Source organism: Vicugna pacos, chromosome 12 (genome assembly GCF_048564905.1).
Source record: "Vicugna pacos chromosome 12, VicPac4, whole genome shotgun sequence".
Classification (NCBI taxonomy): Eukaryota; Metazoa; Chordata; class Mammalia; order Artiodactyla; family Camelidae; genus Vicugna; species Vicugna pacos.
The window spans coordinates 21,551,150-21,568,558 of record NC_132998.1 but is presented as its reverse complement, the minus strand read 5'-3'; the positions used below and the strand labels follow the sequence as shown (position 1 = coordinate 21,568,558).

The 17,409-nt window shown below is 36.9% G+C and overlaps 2 protein-coding genes across 5 annotated transcripts in view; one reads left to right on the top strand and one right to left on the bottom strand.

The window, feature by feature from the left end:
- XPOT (exportin for tRNA) overlaps positions 1 to 17,409 on the bottom strand; it is a 134,482-nt gene that overhangs the window by 47,087 nt on the left and 69,986 nt on the right. The gene's annotated exons all lie outside the window — the stretch shown is intronic.
- C12H12orf56 (chromosome 12 C12orf56 homolog) overlaps positions 1 to 17,409 on the top strand; it is a 67,619-nt gene that overhangs the window by 7,690 nt on the left and 42,520 nt on the right. For all 4 annotated transcript variants that reach the window (XR_012078416.1, XM_072973008.1, XM_006205906.4 and 1 more), the window contains exon 2: positions 13,489 to 13,651. Coding sequence is in view for 3 of the 4 variants with exons in the window: in XM_072973008.1 (XP_072829109.1) it covers positions 13,489 to 13,651 (163 nt within the window). In the remaining variant the exon portion in view is untranslated. The remainder of the gene's footprint in view (positions 1 to 13,488; positions 13,652 to 17,409) is intronic.

Sequence of the window (17,409 nt, the reverse complement as noted above, 5' to 3'; positions counted from 1 at the left end):
TAGCCAGAGTCAGGCACATGGCCATGCCTGATTTAAAAGGGGACAGAAGAACGTGATCCTACCAAGTGTGCATTCCACATGTCTGGCAGGGAGGATCAGAATATTTATGAACAGCCTCGATGCCTACCTCAAATTGCTGATATTTATTGAGTGCTTACTCCATGCCACCCAGCTGCTATCCCAAGTGCTTAACTTGGAACTTCTTTATCCTTACAACAGCCCCAGATGATACTGTTAGCTCCGTTTTACTGCTCTACAGAGAATGTAAGCCATTTGCCCAGGGTCATCCTCTAAATGGCAGAACTAGGATTTTAACCCAGGAAGTCTGGCTCCAGAGCCAGTGCTCTTAATCTCCAGGCTACGGCTGCTTTGATACATCGTAGATCCATCAAAGTTTCCATTGACTGGATCTCCAGAAGACTCTGAGCTCTTTGAAAATAGAAACCCCATCTTACATTTCGTATGCTTTAATTTTGTACTTGGCAGTAGGAACTCAAAAATATCCATGATGAATTGAACTGAATAAATTAGAAACTAGACAATCAACTGCTGAAATCTTAGGGCTCTTTTTTTCTCTGAAATTAAAAGCTGATAGAAATTTGAATCAAGACCATGAAATGAAGACTAAGGAATACAGTAAATATGGAATTATTTACAGAATGTTGGAAAATAAGAAATAAGGGGTTCTCCCCACCCTGCACTTTGAAAGTAGTATTTTACTGTAAGAGAAATCAGTATCAGTTGCAAGTATAAATATGGTCAAAAATGATGTAGATATAGTCGCAAGTGATTTAGTCAAAGAAATGAGGAGTATTTTCAGATAAAGCCTTATTCATTTGAGATAACAAAGAGCATTCACTTCTCTCCCCAAATGCATTTTGCTACCACCATCAGAGATGAATGCCAGGCTGAGTGGACCATGAATCTGGCTCAGGATTGCATAACTGAAGGTCTTATGGACAATCAAATGTCATTAATTAAAATAGGCATCTATTGGGTATGCACTGTGTGCCAGCACTTTTGTGCCAAACATTTTCAGGGGATTATTCATTTACTCTTACTGACTCTTTAGGGAATGTGAGGTTCTCTTTCTTTCATAGACGAGAAAGCTGGGGCGGAGAAGGGGTAAATACTTGTACAAGGTCCCATAATCAGAAAACATCTGAGCTGGAATGTAAACTTAGGTCTTGTCATCACAGCCAGCATTCTTTAAGCCACTCTGCACATAGTAACAACTGGCTTTCTGTAAATTTGTGATATTTCTTGAGAAGTTTTTAGGTTTTGCAATAGGGACAACAAAGTTACCTCAGTATCCACATTACATGGTTTCTGGGCATTAGTTGTCAGGAAGGAGGGTGCAGTTATAAACAAAAGCCCTTTTTCACTTGCCCACACCACCTCTCTGTATTCAGGACTGTGCTTCACAGCTGAGACTGGTGTCAGTGCTGTTGCTGATGAGGTTCAGCGGCAGGTTTGGCTGAAAAGACCCAGATGGGGTATATCATCCTTTTCATAGGGCCAAGACCTGAAAGTTTTTGTTTGTTTGTTTTTTTCTTTAAGTCTTTCTGAGCTGTGGCTCTTCGTCCTGAAGCAATGATTTTTCAAGCCTAACACTGAAATAATCTAGGGGGTCTCCAATATTATGATGGGGCAATGCACAATTCTCCAAACTGGTAATTCCTTTTGGAATATGTGGGTGAATACCTATACTTCCCAAAAATAGCTCATCTACTCAGATTTCCTTAGGGATTGATATGCTAAAGATCAGGTAGAGTCCACTGGAAAAAAACCACTTGGTGGAGACTGCAGTGAGTTTTTTTAATTATGACAGTTGGAAGGATCTGCCAAATGCTAAATGTAAAAATAGCTTCTACTTAGAAGTAACCTTATGTACAGTGGGACACAGGTAGTTGCTAATGCGGTTTAATCTGAGGGAAATTCATTGACTGTATCTCCATATATTGATTGGCCACTTCATCAGTAGATTAAATCTTGCCATTGGTCCTCCTTCAGATTCTCTCTGAAATACTCCTGGAACAGGTAATTCATTAAATTGTAACTTGAGTAATTCATGTATTATTTGCCTTCCTCCTGTTGTTAGAGACTGTAGAGTTAGAGCTTGCGGTGCAGGGGAAGTTAGGTCCTGAAAGGACCAGGGAAGTTGAAAAATGTCTCACAGCTTAGTTCTGTTTGGGCCTTACTTCCACTACCTAAATGTCTCATTAAGTAAAATGATCTCCAAACTGTGGCCCAGTTCATGATGTCTGCCTTCAGTTTTTCCCTTTTCCCTTTCTTCTAGGTTATGTTTTTCCTCTTTCTACACCAAATAGTTCTACTGAAGGGATGTTAGATTTTATATGGAGCACTGTACCAGTCTTTTGAATTACCAGGGACTATAAATATATACATGAACAAAAAATGGTACCTGCTTCTGAGTAGCTCATAATTTAGAGAGGAAGGCAAGCAGATGGGGAAGAAGAAAAATTATAAGCAGATAATTATAATGAAATGTGAAAACAGACAGAATAAACAGACTGTTGTGGGACAAGGGGAAGTGACATATTCTGTTGGGTAAAGGTTCACCGAGGAAGTAACGTTTAAGCTTGGTCTCAAAGGAAGAATAGAAGTTTCTAGGCAGAAAAAAAAGGGCAAATGTATTTGGAAAGGAGGGAATGGGGGAGGGTATAGCTCAGTAGTAGAGTGCCTGCTTAGCATGTACAAAGTCCTGGGTTCAATCCCCAGTACTTCCATTAAAAAAATAATAAAGGAATGAATGAATAAGTAAATAAACCTAATTATCTTTCTCACCAAAAAAAGAAATTTAAAAAAATTTTAAGTTAAAAAAAAAAAGAAAAGAAAAGGAGGGAATAGCTTGTACTTGATCAGTTTTCTACAGTATGCCTAGACCCAACTCAGCGGAACCAAGCAGAACCTGTTTCAGTGACAGCCACATAGCTTTTCTGTTTCTAGCTGTCTTACAGGTAGTTTGTTCCAACTAGGGTCCCATCAAGAATCACACATTGCATTTGGTTGTCATCTCTCTCTTGTGTTAGCTTTTTCATATGGAAAATTTGAAGAATTAAGAAACTAGAATGAAGGACTGCATTTAATATTTCTTGTAGAGCTGCTAGTCACAGTACCTTTTTACAAGGTATAGATTCTTTGGGATGTAGATACTGAATTCTTTTTTTTTTTTTACATTTTTATTGATTCATAATCATTTTACAGTGTTGTGTCAAATTCCAGTGTTCAGTACAATTTTTCAGTCATACATGGAATACTGAATTCTTTATAAGGAATATTCTTAACAAAATGCATAGGTTAATTGCATATTTACATAAATATACTCTCCTCCTGCAAAACAGGACTCTGCAGATGCTCTTTGCCTGCGTCTTTGCAAAGAAGCCCATGTGGTTCTTCCTGGTCATGTAAATACATTTTCTGAAATACAGTCATTAACAAAGTTAACTTTTAATACTGTAAAGTTATAATATAGTTTCATAGGTATATTAAAAAAATATATGTATATATATTCAAGCTGAAAGAGATCTTAAATTGATTCCATATTCGTCATTTTACACCTGAGGAAATCACAACCAAAAGAAATTAAGTAACTTGGCCAAAGTCACACTGCTAGTTAATGGTGGAGGCCACATTAGAAATCAGATTTCTTAGTTCATAATGTTTCTCCAACATTCCAGATTTCTTTCAAGGTGTTGACTGAATACCTAGTTTGGTCATGATGTACTTAATAATCAGGGTACAAAACAATGAATTGGTTCGTAAGAAGTTAATTAGAATAATTTATACTTGTTAGATTGCTGTCTCCCTGATGGGTTTCCTTTAGGACATCTTAGTACTTTCCATTTAGAAATCTGATTTCCAAGTGATTTTAATACTGATCTTTGCATATGAGTTTATGTTAAACTCATTTTTTAAGCTTTTTAAATCTGGAGTTCTCTTTCATGTTTCAATCCCTCCTTGTCTTTTACTTTTTTATTTGTTTTTCTTTTTTCTTTTTAAAATGTTTTATTTGTATTCTTTTTTTATCAATACATCTTTGATGTCAAGCCTTTGATAAGAACTCTGTAGGTGGATGATTCATGAAAATACATAAGAAATGAGAGCCACCCCTCTGTCTCCTAAAGTAAAAGAAATAAAAGTAAAAAATAAACAAATGGGATGTAATTATACTTAAAAGCTTTTGCATAGCAAAGGAAACCACTGACAAAATGAAAAGACAACCTACTGAATGGAAGAAAACATTTGCAAATGATATGACTGATAAAGGATTGATATCCAATGCATACAAGCAGCTTGCACAACTCATCATCGAAAAAGCAAACAATCCGATTAAAAAACGGGCAGAAGAACTGAATAGACATTTTTGCAAAGAGGAAATGCAGATGGTCAAAAGGCACATGAAAAGATGCTCAACATCACTAATCACCAGGGAAATGCAAATCAAAACCACAATGAGAGCACCTCACACTTGTCAGAATGGCTGTCATCAAAAAGATCACGAATAACAAATGTTGGCGAGGATATGGAGAAAAGGGAACCCTTGTACACTGTTGGTAGGAATGTGAATTGGTGCAGCTCCTGTGGAAAACAGTATGGAGGTTTCTCAAAAAAGTAAAAATAGAACTCACATAACCTAGCAATTCCATGCCTGGGTGTATATCTCAAGAAAATGAAAACACTAACTTGGAAAGATGCATGCATCCCAGTGTTCAGAGCAGCATTATTTATAATAGCCAATACGTAGAAGCAACCTAAGTGCCCATCAACAGAGGAATGGATAAGGAAGATACAGTATATGTATATACAGGAGAATACTCCTCAGCTATAAGAAGAATGAAATTTTGCCATCTATAATATGGATGAACTTGGAGGGTATTATGCTAGTTGAAATACGTCAGACAGGGGAAGGCAAATACTGTGTGATATCACTTACATGTGGAATCTAAAAAATAAAACAAACAAGTGAATATAACAAAAAAGAAACAAACTCACAGATATAGAGATCAAACTAGTGGTTACCAGTGAGGAGAGAGAAGCAGGGAGGGGCAAGATAGGAGTCAGGGATCAAGAGGTACAAACTACTATGTATAAAATAAGTAAGTTATAAGGATATATTGTACAACATAAGGAATATAGCCAATATTTTAAAATAACCATAAAATAGAGTATAATCTTTACAAATTGTGAGTCACTATATTGTATGCTTGTAACTTGTAGAATATTGTACAGCAACTATATTTCAATTAAAAAAAAAAGTAATGAGAGCCACCTGAACAAAATGGGTCCATTCAGTAATTAGGGAATTTGGAATTTTTTAGGTCCCTGTGACATTTGTTATCATGGTAATAATGTTTTTACAGCAGTCTTTCTCCTTAAACATTGCTATCTCACAACAAGAATACAAAATACAAAAACAAAAACAATCCACCTCATCATAACTTTGTGCTATCTCATAATAGAAGCAATTTTATTTTTAGACTCACAGTATGTTAGTTGGTATATGCATGTTTTATAGTTTGTGTGTCATTTGTATAAGTTAAGAGCACAGGATACATTTTGAATCTCTGGTCTGCCACTTACAGCAGTGGAAACCTGGGCAGGCCACTTAACTCTCTGAGCCCCAGGTTCCTCGAATTCCCTTGTAAAACGGGAACAATTTTACCTACACGTGCCGTTGGGTGAGGAGTCAGTGAGGTAACACCTATAAAGCACTTAAAAGAACATGTAATAAGTGCTTGATAAATGTTAACCTTTTTTACATTTGATATGTTTGAGCATGTAATTTCTTGCTTTTTTCTATCTTTATGCTGGAGAGAATCTGGCCACAAGGATCAGAATCCTTATGAGTCCTTTGAGAAGGAAGGATGGGAAGGTGGGCAGGCCCCTCTTGGACACAGCCTGGGAAAGGCCAAGGCTGTGCAGTGCCCCAAGGAGGCAGAACCAGTGGTGTAGGCAGCCAATGGCCTGATGCTTGGGTATGGTTGTCCAGCTGTGTAGGGGGTCCCCAAGATGACCCTCATACTTAATGGTTCCTGGAATGACTCACAGCACTCAGAAACAGTTTATGATGGTGAGAGAATACAGATTAAATTCAGCAAAGGGAAAAGATATACAGGATGAAATCCAGGAGGAACCAGGTACAGGCTTCCGGGTATCCTGTCCCAGTGGAGTCACATGGATGTGCTTCATTTCCCCAGCAATGTGTCACAACACGTGCAAAGGGTTACTAACCAGGGAAGCCCAGCTGAGCCTTGGTGTCCAGAGTTTTTACTGGGGTCAGTCACGTAGGTGTGCAGGCCCTGCAAGCGTCGAGACCTCACTTAGCTACTCAGACCGTCGCTTCCCCTTCCACCTCCTCACCCTCACTGCTGGTAAAATCCTGTGTCTGTCATAAATTACGTTATTAGAATAAATTTATCTAATCAAATTGGCACAGCATGGCTCAAGGTCTCGGGCATACACACTCTTACCAGGAAGAATGTTCCAAGGCCCAGAGGTTATCTCCTAGGATGAGTCCAGCTTGAAGACAGGCCTGTCTTTGTAGATGCAAGGTCTGAGCACCCAGACCTGCTGACTTAACCCTTTCCTGCAGAATCTACACCCACCTACTCTTTTTTAATGTCACAGACTGAGAGAAGGTGTACCTGGTTGGTGAGCCAGCATGGTTTCTTTTTTCCCTCTCACCAAGTCATACATGTATATATAAGATTTTCCCCAAGACCCAGCTTTTACTGGGAGAATAGCAGTTGGTGCTATTGGACATGTCAGAGCACATGGCTCCAAATTCACAGTGATGGGGTTATACAGTCAGCACCTTTTTCAGAGGCAAAGAAAGTCAGGTCATATAGTAGAAAGAACTACAACTTACAAATAGTCTTAGACTTTTTATCATACTGACTGGGAGGGAAAACTCAGGAGGCCATTTGCAAGTAACTCCCACTTGGCAGCCCCAGTTTCTAATGAGAAAGACAGACAGCTCAAGTTACAATTTACATTAGTGGAGCAGTGTATGTGTAGCACTGGGTCAATAATAATTTAATGCATCTAAATTTAAAAGAGTTAATTTATTGAATATATATAAGTAGTATGATTTAATTGTTATGTAAGAGTTATAGAATAATGTTGTTTAAATGTTGGTGTGTCAGCAAGTGATAGAAAAAAAAACCTCTCATGTGTCCTGATTTGGAGTTCTAAAATTATTTTCATTTAGATGTTCTTCAGATTCTACTACCTGTGCTAGAAGGTGTCTGGGTAAAGGCAGTTCTTTCAGCTTTGAAAAATGATCCTCAAGACATAAATTCAGTGCTATATGAAACAATGAATAATCTTATTTCCAACCTAAATAAGCTAAGTGTTAGTTTACAAACTAGATTTTGTCACAATATTTAAAGCTTATTTGAAGACATAAAGTTAGAAAATTTTAAACAGAGGTAGTTCTATCAGATCATTACAGTATCCTTCCTCCCTCCCTCCCTCCTTCCATTCATCTCTCTCTCTCTATATATATATCTTTCTTTCATTTCTCTCTTTTTCTCTCTCTGCTTTGGGCTAAAACAGATGCTTTGGGTTTTGAATTTCCTAAAGATGTCTCTGATGTTCGGATGTAAATGCAAAACTTTTTTTTTTTTCAGATAACACCACGTCTAAAATAAATTGCTAACAAGGGATTGAGTTCAGCTATATTCCCCCTGATTTTTTTTTTCCCCCAAATTTCAGCTATATCCCTTTTAAGAGCTTTCTCTTTTTCCTTCAGGCACTGACAGCATATTCTTTGGACTAAGTAAGTGTCCTTGCCCTGTTCATTGCTGCAGTGGAGAGGCTTTCTGGTCAGAAAACTCTCACCACCCCACGGTTGTGTAAATTAGCCTGGCCTGGCTCCTGGGTGGTCCTCTCATGCTTCACAAACATGCTGTGGGTCTTTACAAAAAGATTTTGATGAGATTTTTTAAAAAAATTTTTAAAGAAAGAGAGAGAGAATCTTTCCTCCTTTAACACTTTGTCCTTGTAATTTAAGTCCGAGTAAATGAACTATTTATGTTAGAATTTTGCTCTATCTAGAGCTTTGTAGCCATAGGCTTTACAACTGAGATTATGGCTGCTAGATATACCAATAAGAGAGAAGAGGGGAAGTGAAAAGTGATCGATCATTTTGATGCTACCGCTGTTCATAGTTACTGTTTATCACGTCCGTCATCATCCTCCCCTTTTCAGACACAGATGTGTGACAGTCATCAGTGTAATCATCTAACACCCCCCTTCAGTGATGGGGGCCTTGGCTGTGCATAAAAATGGCTTTTTAAAAGTGAGGTTGCTGTAAACAAACTGTCTTCACGAATCATATTAGAAGTTGTCCTTCCTGACCCTGCTTAGCTCTTTAGTGACAGATTTTTAGGGAAGAATGCACACATTTTGTGTTTTATGACTATGAGATGCCAGACTACCAGCTGAAATATTAAAAACAAAAAACAGCAAACAACTGTCTTCATCCTACCATCTAGATGATTCTTAGAATTAAAATAAAATGAAAATAAATTATATAATATAATCCCATCATCCAAAAATAACTGCAGTTAACCACACACACGAGAAAATTTGGTGCACAACGTTCCAAACTGTTCTATGAGTTAACACACACATGAAACCATACTCCATATACTGTTCTGTAATCTGTTATTTTTAGTTTACAGCATATCATGGACATTTTTCCATGTTAATGAGTACAGAAAAAATTTACATGACTACTTTGTATAAATACCACCTTAGTGTATTTAAGGAAGATATTATGTTCTAGAATGATGGAGCTCACCAAATTCAGCGATTACAGCAACTACAAAAGAGGGCTGGCTCTACGTCCTCTCAAATGAAGGAATTGGCATAATTTGACTGAAACTCTGACAAAATAATGAATCCAGCTGCTTGATTACTGTTTGGATTCCAGCCTTGTTTTTAGAAGAAATTCTTCTGTCTCTCCCTGACAAAATCCACCCCATCTCTGATTACTAGTAGGGCTGTGCCCTTAAACCTTAGTTGTTTTTTTTTTATAAAATTGGCTTTGGAGACAGACTGCCTTGCTTTATAATTCCAGTTTCATCATTTATTTACTAGTTTGGTGAACTTAACTCTTTGAAACCAGTTTTTTTCATTGCAAAATGGAGTTAATGATGACTACCTCAGAGAGAGAAAGAGACAGAGAATACCCGCTTTAAACCAAGAATAGCAAGTAAAGAGATTCAGTAAGTCTGACTGAGCCCAGATACCTGTGTTTTTTTACAAACTGTCAGTATGAGAGTGACATAATTCCCTAGCAAAAATTTACAGGTCAAGAAGGTGATAAATTCAAATTAAGAGCAAGGCTGTAAATCCCACTCCTGGGCATATACCCAGAGGAAACTCTAATTTGAAAAGATACATGCACCCCAATGTTCATAGCAGCACTATTTACAACAGCCAAGACATGGAAGCAACCTAATGTCCATGGAAGCAACCTAATGTCCAGATGAATGGGTAAAGAAGATGTGGTGTATATATATATACAGTGGAATACTACTCAGCTGTAAAAAAGAATGAAATAATGCCATCTGCAGCAACATAGATGAACCTGGAGATTGTCATACTAAGTGAAGTAAATCCGAAAGAAAAAGAAAAATACCATATGACATCACTGATATATGGAATCTAAAAAAAAAAAACACAAATGAACTTATTTATAAAACAGAAACAGACTGACAGACATAGAAAATAAACTTATGGTTACCCGAGGTGGGAAGGGAGAGTGGAGGGATAAACTGAGAGTTCAGATTTGCAGATACTAATTACTGTATATAAAATAGATGAACAACAAATTCCTACTGTATAGCACAGAGAACTATATTCAATATCCTGCAGTAACCTATAATGAAAAAGAATATGAAAAGGAACATATATATATATATATATATATATACATATATATATATAACTGAATCACTATGCTATACACTGGAAATTAACATGACATTGTAAACCAACTATACTTCAATTAGAAAAAAAGGGAAGGCTGTGGTCAAGTCAACATTCTGCATGACATCTGAAATTATGACTGACACCACTATACTGCTGTTGCCTAATATGATCAGGGCAAGCACCACCGAGACTCTGATAAATACAGATACAACATGGACAGTACCGGCGTTAACAAATCTCTAGAGATTTCCCATAAAACATAATTTCTGAAATATTTATAATATTTTACCTAAACAAATTTAAACTTAGGCGAGCTAAGCATCTCTTCGAATTGGGCAACTCTTCCCACGAAATTTACAATAGTAAATAGACCAAATAAACCTAATTATTTCAAGCACTTCTCTTTTTACAAGGTGAAAGAACAAATCTTTGTGACTATTTTTCATGGGCTTTCTGGGAAATCTCAAAGATACTTTAGGTATAAAAGATACCCCGAAAGTTTAATATATATATTTTTGTAATTAAGATCTGATTTAGGGAAAGCAAAAATCAAGGTTATTAGAAAAGATTCAGACACCTGCTTAAAAGAGGACCATGGGTGCCTGAGAAACAATTCTTGATTACCTATTTAGTCAAAGTAACAATAAAACACTGAAAAATAGATATAGAAAATAACATGCTTGAAAAGAATCTTTTTCATAAGCATGGAACCTTTGTAAAATGAGCACATTTATTAACATGATCAAAAGATATAGCTTCTACAGAATGTAAGAATAAGTAAAAGTATATATGCTTAAAATTTTGCTGAAGTAGCCAATATTTCAGAATTTTCTCTTACTTAGAAATCATCTTCATATCTAATGATTGATCATCTGTTAAATCACTCAGTTTAATTTCAGTCCAAGGTTTTAAGTTATCTAAAGATCCTGACAATTATCTTCAATCTGAGATATTATAAAACATATTTAAGTTTAAATAAAAATTTGTTAGAATAATGATTCCATTTTCTTGAACACAAATTTACATTTTTCATAATTTTCAACATGTGTGATTAATGTTAGCTTATTTGATTAGTAAATCTGTATAAAATCAGGAAAAATAAATCCTAGCAGAATAAAATATATGTTTTTTAATGTAACACTGATAAATCTGAGAAGATAAAGCTGTTTTTAATTAAACCAGAATTATTAAGCTAGGCTTGTTTGCCAACGACATGTTTATTTTCATAAACTTACATTCTTAAGACTTCTGAGTTTATTTTTGTAAAAATAATTTTCCTAGGTGGGTACAGCACATTTAAAATATTAGATGTTAAATGTCCGTATTTGGGGGGAATTGCAGAAAACTTTTCCTTATGTAAGTGCTTCTTTGTCTCTACAAGCCATCAGTACAGAGCTCCTTTAAGAATTATTAATGTATTAATGCCTTCTGGAAATAGGAAACCATTACCCACCAAAACACTAAGAGGTAAAAGCTTTTCTACATTACAGACACCTAAATACAGAAAGAGTTTACAACTTCAGGTCAGTGAAGTTAGAAACAAATTCTCACTGGCTCAGATATCCAACAGCTGTTCTCTTTATAAAAGGCAATAATCAGTTCTATTCCACAGGACACAAACAATTTGTATCTGTATGAACCAGATTCATCTGCATTATTATCAGTTTTCTACAATTTACAGTTTTAAAACAGCTCAAAGATGATAAAAGACAAACACCTAGAAAATCCTTTTTGCCTATTTCAAAGCCTTTCATAATTTTTCCTGACAAAGGCAAGAGAAAAATATTCAGAATACAGTTACACAAAACAGGAAACGTAGCTATCTGTGTAATATTCTAATTTTATAAACATATCAGCAGGTTTCAAAGAAGGCATTTCTGAAGACTCTCTTGTTCAGAAGAGAATTCCTTTACTAACTACAAAACTTCATTATTAACTAAAGCACATCCTCTGAAGACCTTCACTAGGCTTTGCTTCATTAGCCTGTTTGAATTACTTCATATATTTGAAAATAATTTTAAAAACTAGAAAATTTTAATTGAAGTATTGTCAGTTTACAATGTTGTATCAATTTCTGGTGTACAGCGTAATGTTTCAGTCATACATATACATACAAATATTCATTTTCACATTATTTTTCATTATAGTTTACTGCAGGATATTGAATATAGTTCTCTGTGCTATATAGTAGAAACTCATTGTTTATATATATCTGTTGGTATCTGCAAATCGTGAACTCCCACTTTATCCCTCCACCTCCCCTTCCAGCTCTGGTAATCATAAGTCTGTTTTCTAAGTCTGTGAGTCTGTTTCTGTTTTGTAAATAAGTTCATTTATGTCTTCTTAAAAAATTAAATTTGAGATCCTGACAGCTCTTCATTAATCCATCTTTCTATCTTCAATTGCTCTGAATTAGATTTTTAAAATTTTATCATTATTATTTATTTCCTCCTTATATTTGTGAAAAGAGAATGATGAAACTGGACAATCACAGGAAATGTTTTTACCCTAACGCTAAGTACTTGCAAAAATTCTACAGAGGACTCCCTCCTGATGCTTGAATGAATGGTTTTCAGTCTGCCTCAGGTGATTCTCTGGCTCTCCTCCTAGCTTTTCAGTCAGACGCTATTGCTGCATACCTGTCATAAAAAGGGAAGAAGGTCATTAAAGAAAAGATCTAAAAAGCTCTAAGTATGTATGTATGTATGTATGTATGTATGTATGTATTTATTTATTTATTTATTTATTTTAAAGCCCTAAGTGTTTATTGAAATCTTTTCCTTTTAATGTAGGGTTTTGTGGGGGGGGGTCAGGGTAATTAGGTTTATTTATTTAGCTATTTTTAATGGAGGTACTGGGGGTGGAACCCAGGACCTCATGCATGCTAAGCAAGCACTCTACCATTGAGCTACACCCTCCAGCGACCTTTCCCGTTTTAATTAAGAATAGAAAACAAGGTAGGGAGGGTATAGCTCAAGTGGTAGAGTGCATGCTCTATTTAAAAAAATAAATAGAAAGAAAAAGAATAGAAAACAAGCACTTTGGAGGAAAGAAAAAACTATTCAGGGGCAGGAAACTTTCAATAGTTCAAACCTAGATGTTTGTACTCACAGGATCTTTGTAGACTGTTCTCTACAAATGGACGTTGTCGTCTGCATAGACAAAGCCTAGTTTAAACCCAATTAATTATACCTTTTTAAGACCTTTAAAATTTTTTTGCTTTTAAAGTGGAAGTGGTGAAGGATACCGTTTAACAAACAAAAACACTGTTACTGTTTATTTAGCAATCCTATAGTGTAAATAGTTTCTTGCGTTTTGTTGCTGGGTACATTTTTACTAAGGACTAAAACAAACAGAGGAGGAATTAGGAAACCTAACAACAAGAAGAGGAAAGATTTCCCAGCAAAAAACATAAGAAGAAAAAATGCAGTTTAAACTTGCCCTAAGCTTTGGAGGATTTATTATCCCAGAACAGATAAGCAGTTGCATTTGTCTTCAATCAGCTCAATTTTTGTTTTTCAGATTGATGATTACCCAGAATTTTTGAGTCCACCAGATAGAGAAATCAACCAACATATTCGTATCATCTATTATTCAACTGTTTTGAAAAAAGAGTGTGAAAAATCAAAAGGTGTCAGAAAATTCTTATTTCCATTTCATCACGCCAATGCTAACAACAAAAAAGGTAGGTAATGTATTTCTTAAAGCGACAGAAGAAAACAGACATTTCTATAAGAGACAAAAAAGATAATGTTCTTTTTCCTCCCAGCTTTATTGAAGTACGATTGACAAATAAAATATCTATGAGTTTAAGGTGTACATGTGATGTTTTGATATATGTATACTTTGTGAAATGATGACCACAGTCAGGCTAATTAAGATATCCTTTATGGCACACAGTTACTTTTTTGTATGTTTGTTTTTGTGGAGAACATCTGAGATCTACTCTTTTTGCAGAGTTCAGTATATAGTACATTATTATTAACTACAGTCACCATGCTATACAGTTTGCTCTCCAGAACTTACTTATCCTATACCTGAAAGTTTATGGCTTTTGATCCACATCTACCCTTTTCCCTCACCTCCCAGCCCCTGGTAACCACCATCCTACTCTCTGTTACTATGAATTTGCCTTTTTTAGATTCCCCACAGGTGAGATCATGCAGTATTTGTCTTTCTGTGCCTGGTTTATTTCACTTAGCATAATGTCCTCCAGGTTCATCCATGGTGTTGCAAATGGCAGGATGTCCTTTTTTTTAAAGGCTGAATAATACTGCATTGTGTGTGTACATACATTTACACACACACACACACACACACACACACACACACACTACATTCTCCTTATCCATTCATCTACTGCCAGACTCAGGTTGTTTCCACGTCTTGGCTACTGTAAATAATTCTGCTTTGAATGTGGGACTGCAGATATCTCTCTGAGACAGTGATTCTTTTTCCTTCAGATATACACCCAGAAGTGGGATTGCTTTTAAATTCTTTGAGGAAACTCCATACCATTTTCCAGAACTGCTGCACCAACTTACATTCCCACTAACAGTGCACGAGGGTTCCCTTTTCTTCATATCCTTATCAACACTTGTTATCTTTTGATCGTTTGATAACAGTCATCCTAATGTGAGGTGACATATCATTGCATTTCCCTGATGACTAGTGATGATGATAAGGTCACGTTCTTTACACTGAGGATGAGCTGACCATCCATTATCAGCGGCGTAGTTACCACGAGTAAGGACACATAGAAAGGAAGGAAAGAGAAAAGAATGGGAAGAAAGGGAGGGAAGGTGGGAAGGTGAGAAGGGAAAGAAAAGAAGAAAGAGAGAAAAGTATGTTCACTAAATATTGGTTTAAAAAAAGAATGAGACTCTGGATTCCATTTGGTCAGTTCTTGTTTGATTTTAATAACCTTATTAACAACCACAGATTTTTAATGAAAACTTGGTGAAGACGTGCAGGGGGGAGTTGGAAAGATTGTGAACCTGGCTTTTGGAAAACTCCTGATAATCAGCAAGGAAACCACAAGCAAGGTCCAGCCTTGATCATTGTGGTTTATTATGGTTATTAACAACATTCACTTTTCATTCAAAAATACTGGTTGGAAATCCGTTCCTAAGAACATGAATCACACCTAGATAAAAAGATGAAAAGTCACCTTTAGATTTTGTTTTTCTGGAGCTCAGCGTGTGACTCTCCTACTGTGCCCGAGGAGACCTAGAAGATCCAGGGAGAAGGGGAGGATGAGAGTCAGGGCTCCTGGCACTCACCCAGCTCAACCAGAGCTGCCCTGCTTGTGTGTTTCACATTTGGGGCTCTATCCAAATGTTTCTTGGGAGGAGGGTATAGCTCAGTGGTAGAGTATGTGCTTAGCATGCACGAAGTCCTGGGTTCAATCCCCAGTACCACCATTAAAAATATAAATAAAACCTAATAACAGTGCCTCCCTACAAAAAAAAAAAAAAAAAAAGGACAAAACAAATTTATGTTTCTTGTGGAGAAGTTTTAAAAACCCAAGGCTGAATGGCTAAAAATAGAATATACAGGACTGCATTATGCTGTTTACTTTTATGGTCTTATTTTATATATATGTATATAAAGGAGCCCTTTGCAGTATCCATCTCTGTAACTGGGAGTTGGTGAGAAGCAGAGAAAAAGAGCAGGGACTTTGCACTCAGCTAAGCCCAGGTTTGAATCCTAGCTCTCACCTTTCCCGGCTGTGTGACTGTCTGCAAGTCACTTCAGCTTTGTGAGCCTCAGTGTCCTGTCTGTTACCAGCTTCACAGGGCTGCGGCAGTACGTGAAATGCTGTGGGCAGGGCTGGGCACATGGCAGGGAAGCAGGCAGCTGCTGAGATGGCACGCTTAGCACAGAAGGAGAAGGGAAGCGTGAGGGCCCTTCTACCTCTTGCATGTAGCCAGTGTAGCTACACCCAGACCAGCCCATTCACCCTTCCCTAGCCTTCCCTCCAAGCCAGACTCAGCCTCTTGGAATACTGAATAGCTACAGAGTGTGAGAAAATCGTCTGGTGCTTGTACCCTGTCATAAACGAGCACCTTTCCACACTGACACTCTACAGCAGGGCAAGTGTTTGTAGAAGCCGTTCTAATTAGCAGGATTATTCACTCCCTGGTGGCTCACCAGGTCTCTTGTCACACTAATTAGGATATCTAACTGGTGTTGGTTGCCTTAAATGCATATTTATCCTCATCCACAAGCATAATTATTCTTGGCTTTCTTTTTCCCCCAGCGTGTGTAAGAAGATGAAAACACACATTAAAGAAGCCAATTGTAGGTAGAAGTTTTATGGAATTTAAATTCCTAGAAATGTTGCATATGATGTTAAAAGCAGTGAAGAGTTTTTTAAAAACTTATCTTCTGTTCACACGCATAGCTATTCATAGAATTACACCCCACCTGTTCTTTACTTTCACCTCCGAAGGTACCATCTGACAGTTTGGAGCAGGAATTTTTGAAAACACAAAGCTACCACTATCATGAGGAGTCATACATAGCACACATTAGAGGATAAAACACATTCCACCTTTCCCGCAAGCCGGCAGTGATGGCTGATTCCCATTTGCCTCCAAGCTGCTTGTTCTTGGGTTAGGTGTTGCTGTGTGCACAGGACCTCCGTGGTTCACCTCCTAGACATTCTGTAATGTGTACTTCTGAAGTAAGAGAAGGACTCAAACCTGTCTGGACATCTATTTGATAACAGTCATTACTGGAGTCCTTCATGTTAATAATGATGATGTCATGCCTGGAGAAGCCACTCACATTAACTGCTGAACATTTAAGTAAAGATAATTATTAGAACTGACTCCAAACCTCTTGGGTGAAGGCCTGGGGAATATTTGTGTCATGTGGCAAAGGTGCTCTCACTCCAATCAACTAGATCATTTTACCAAGGGAAGCTCAAAATTACGATCATATGTAATAAAAATACTCACGTCACACTTCTAAATGGGATTTCTAATTAGGCTCAACTTTCCTGGAGACACAGAGAAAAAGAGGCTTTTCTCTATAGTACGCTTGTGTCCTTATATGGGACACGGTTAGAACTTCGATACGTGTCCTTTGAACTGTACTCATTATGTTTAGATGAAGGGAATGGTTAGTAAACCCTGAGGGGAGCTGAGTGACAGGGTCTTAGCAGTAAAGCTCTAGGATGAACTGGGTTATTAGCTCCTTAGTTTCGGGTACATTCTAGAACAGTACTGTCCAATAGAACTTTCTGCAATGACGGAATTCTTCCGTGTCTAAATAGTAGGCATCAGCTATCTATAGCCACTGAGTACTTGAGATGTGACTAGTCCTATTGAATTTTAACTTCTTAACTTAAGTAGCCATAGATGGCTAGTAGCTACCAAATTGATCACCCCAGCAACAGAATCACAGAAAAGACCTTAAAGGCTTTAGCGGCATATT